This window comes from Acanthisitta chloris, unplaced genomic scaffold, assembly GCF_000695815.1.
Source record: "Acanthisitta chloris isolate BGI_N310 unplaced genomic scaffold, ASM69581v1 scaffold26395, whole genome shotgun sequence".
NCBI lineage: Eukaryota > Metazoa > Chordata > Aves > Passeriformes > Acanthisittidae > Acanthisitta > Acanthisitta chloris.
The window spans coordinates 358-3,179 of NW_008674625.1; the positions used below are offsets into that span (position 1 = coordinate 358).

Below are 2,822 nucleotides of genomic sequence, written 5' to 3' on the forward strand. Positions count from 1 at the left end.
CTGTCACAGGCAGGGATTGCACCAGGGTCTGATCCCGCATTCCAGGAAGCTGGTACAGCACATCCCGGTGTGGGACACCACCACATGCTCCAGCTCTGCCAGCAATCACAGCTCATTTATTAACAGGGGGAAAGGGATGCAGGGGAGAGGCTTTGTTAGGGGAAGATGGGCCAGGACCCTCTTTGTGCTGCTGGAGGCTCCTGATTGCTGATGGGTAACCTGCAGCTATGGTGCCTGCGCTGGTCCGAGGTGGCAGCAGGGGGAAATGACACAGGGGGAAGCTGCAGACAGGGTCCCAACGGGCTTGTCCTTGGGGGCTGCTGCAGGGTTGTGTCACCAGGCTGGGGAGCTGCCCTGGGAGGGGACAGGGTGCTGAGCTGGCACCAGGGTGCCCAACCCCCAGCAAAGGGTCTGGGTCCCTTACCTTCATCTGCTGCACCCCAGCCTCCACCCCCATCCCAGCTCACAGCCAGGATCCCGGGGTATCTGTGGATGTGGACATGAATCCATCCAGGAGTGGATTACACCCACAAGCACGGGAGCTCCCAGACCCAAATCCCTGGGGACACCCCACTCCTGCTGCCAGCTGGTGCCTAGACTGGGGGTGTGCAGGAAGAGCCTCAGTCTCTGGCAGTGGGGTGGGCTGTGGAGGAACACCCCAATCCAGGTGCTCCAGCCCCTTCAGATATCTCCCAGTCCTCCCACCAACACTACCTGCTTTGGATGGGGTAACCTGTGGGCCCCTCATACCAGTGCCATAAGGGGCTGCAAGGACAGACACAGGGCTACAGGGACATGTGCAGGGGACACAACCTGGGAGGCTGTGGGGACTCAGTGGTACACTGGAGACACACAGTGGGGCCAGGAAGACACCAGGACTGTGCAGGCATGCAGGAATGTGCACTGGGGTTGTGGGGACAGGCACACCCCAATGCCCACTGGAGACCCCTGCCAGCAGCCAGCACAGGAGAGACTCGGGGCTGGGACTGAAAAAATCCCAGATGTAGCACATTCCCAACTCCTGAATGCTGCAACGGAGCACAGGGGTGACAGGAGGGCCAGCATCGCCCCCTGGGTTCAAGCCCACCACCCGTCTCTCCCTCACCTCCACAGACAATCCCGCTGGGCCCTGCCAGGCCTTGCTCTCCCATTGCTGTATCTATGTACTAAGGATGTTATTTTATCAGACTCTGGACAGTATTCCCAATTAAAAGCTGACCTATGTAAATAGGAAGGGGTGGTCTGTCTGTTCTATGTGCCCACAGCCCCTCCACAGTGTTTTCCAGATTCATTTCTTGTACTTCACAGTGGAGGTGGCGACTGGCAGCTTGAACGGGTTGGTGGCATCATGGCTGCTGAAGCACATCACTCTGGCCACCGCCGCCCGCTTCCCACACACCAAGGGGCTCCCAAGAGTCACCCTGCAGAGAGGTGACACCGGGGAGTGCACCCCAACCTGGAGACAGGGGCCCCCATCATGGCTGGGGGAGCATCTTGCCTCTCTGCTTAGAGCCCCCCACACCCAGGAGTGGTGGCTCGGGGTGGGCAGAGCTTTGAAGCCATGGGTGGGGGGCAGAGGGAGAGCACCCTAATGTTAAGCATGAGTGGATGGTCAAGGGGGAGTACCCCAACACTGTAAAAGGGACCACCCCAACACCACTGGTGGGAGGCTGAGGAAGAGCACAGAGCTGGTGCAGCACTCCTGGGAGCAGGGGGATGTCACCAAGATGTGAAAGCTCTTGAGGGTAAGAGGAAATGACACTCAGCTGCTCATCCTGGCTGCAAGTGCAGCTACACCAAGGTGTGAGACCTTCAGCCCCGTCCTCAGCAGCGCTTCCTGGCACTGCCAACACTCCCATTCCTCCAGCCCCACAGCAGACCCTTCCCCACCCCCACTTGGAGCAGGAGCAGGTGGTTTTCCATTGTCTTTAGGTTGTAGCCAGGGTGGGGACAGGCCGTGCGGATAGGAAAGGTCTGTGTGGCTGCCCCGCGGTCCTGCGGGCTGTGCAGCCCCATCACCACCTTCCCATTGTCCCACGTCCTGCCCCACAGCAGGAGCCAGTGTCAGCCTGGTGCTGGTCACTCGGAGCCTCACCAAGACCCCTGGCCCTGCCATGGACTCACCCCCCAGTGTGCAGCTGTCAACACCCAGTGCTGCTGCAGTAGCACTGCCCTGCAGGCATGAACCCTCCCAAACTGCAGGGACACCATATAGGGCCAGGGGTGAGGCTTGGCCTAGTGTCCCCTGATGATCGATGGCTGGAGCCAGCCTCACGCTGTGGGGAGAGGAGATCTGTCCTAGTCCCTGACCAGCACCTGCCACAACCTGGGCAGTGACACTGAGACCCTGCCAGCCACCCCCAACCCACTGCCCTGGTGCTCACTTGCAGGGAGCAGCAGCAGCAGCCCCAGGCAGTCCCTTGCCACCATCCCTGCCTGCTCCACATCCCCTGAAGTGGCCACCAGCACAGTGGCAGAGGAGCTCCACATCAAGTGTGAGAGTGCAGCAGGGCAGCAGTGGGGCACAGACTATGTAAGGGGGGCAGGAAGGGGAAGAGGCACCCACAGGGTAACACCTGTGGGGGTGGGAAGCACCCACAGCCCCACTGTGATGGGCTTTGCAAACAGAAAGTGGCATCTTCAGCTCTCTTTTTCACAGAATCAATCAGGTTGGAAAAGACCTCTGAGATCATCCAACCTGTGAGCTAACACCACCCTGTCAACTAGACCACGGCACTAAGTGCCATGTCCAGTCTCTCCTCAAACTGGTACTTGCATGAGAACAACCACCTTCTGATGAGATTTATGACAGTCACTGGGTG

The 2,822-nt window shown here is 59.5% G+C and overlaps 1 protein-coding gene across 1 annotated transcript; it reads right to left on the reverse strand.

Moving 5' to 3' along the window:
* Nucleotides 1–1,288: 1,288 nt before the first annotated feature.
* Nucleotides 1,289–2,490, reverse strand: LOC103802893 (transmembrane protease serine 11D-like). Its single transcript, XM_009075423.1, is given in 3 exon segments — nucleotides 1,289–1,456; nucleotides 2,125–2,259; nucleotides 2,389–2,490. Coding segments are annotated over 3 exon segments (405 nt in total).
* Between the last annotated feature and the right edge of the window lie 332 nt (nucleotides 2,491–2,822).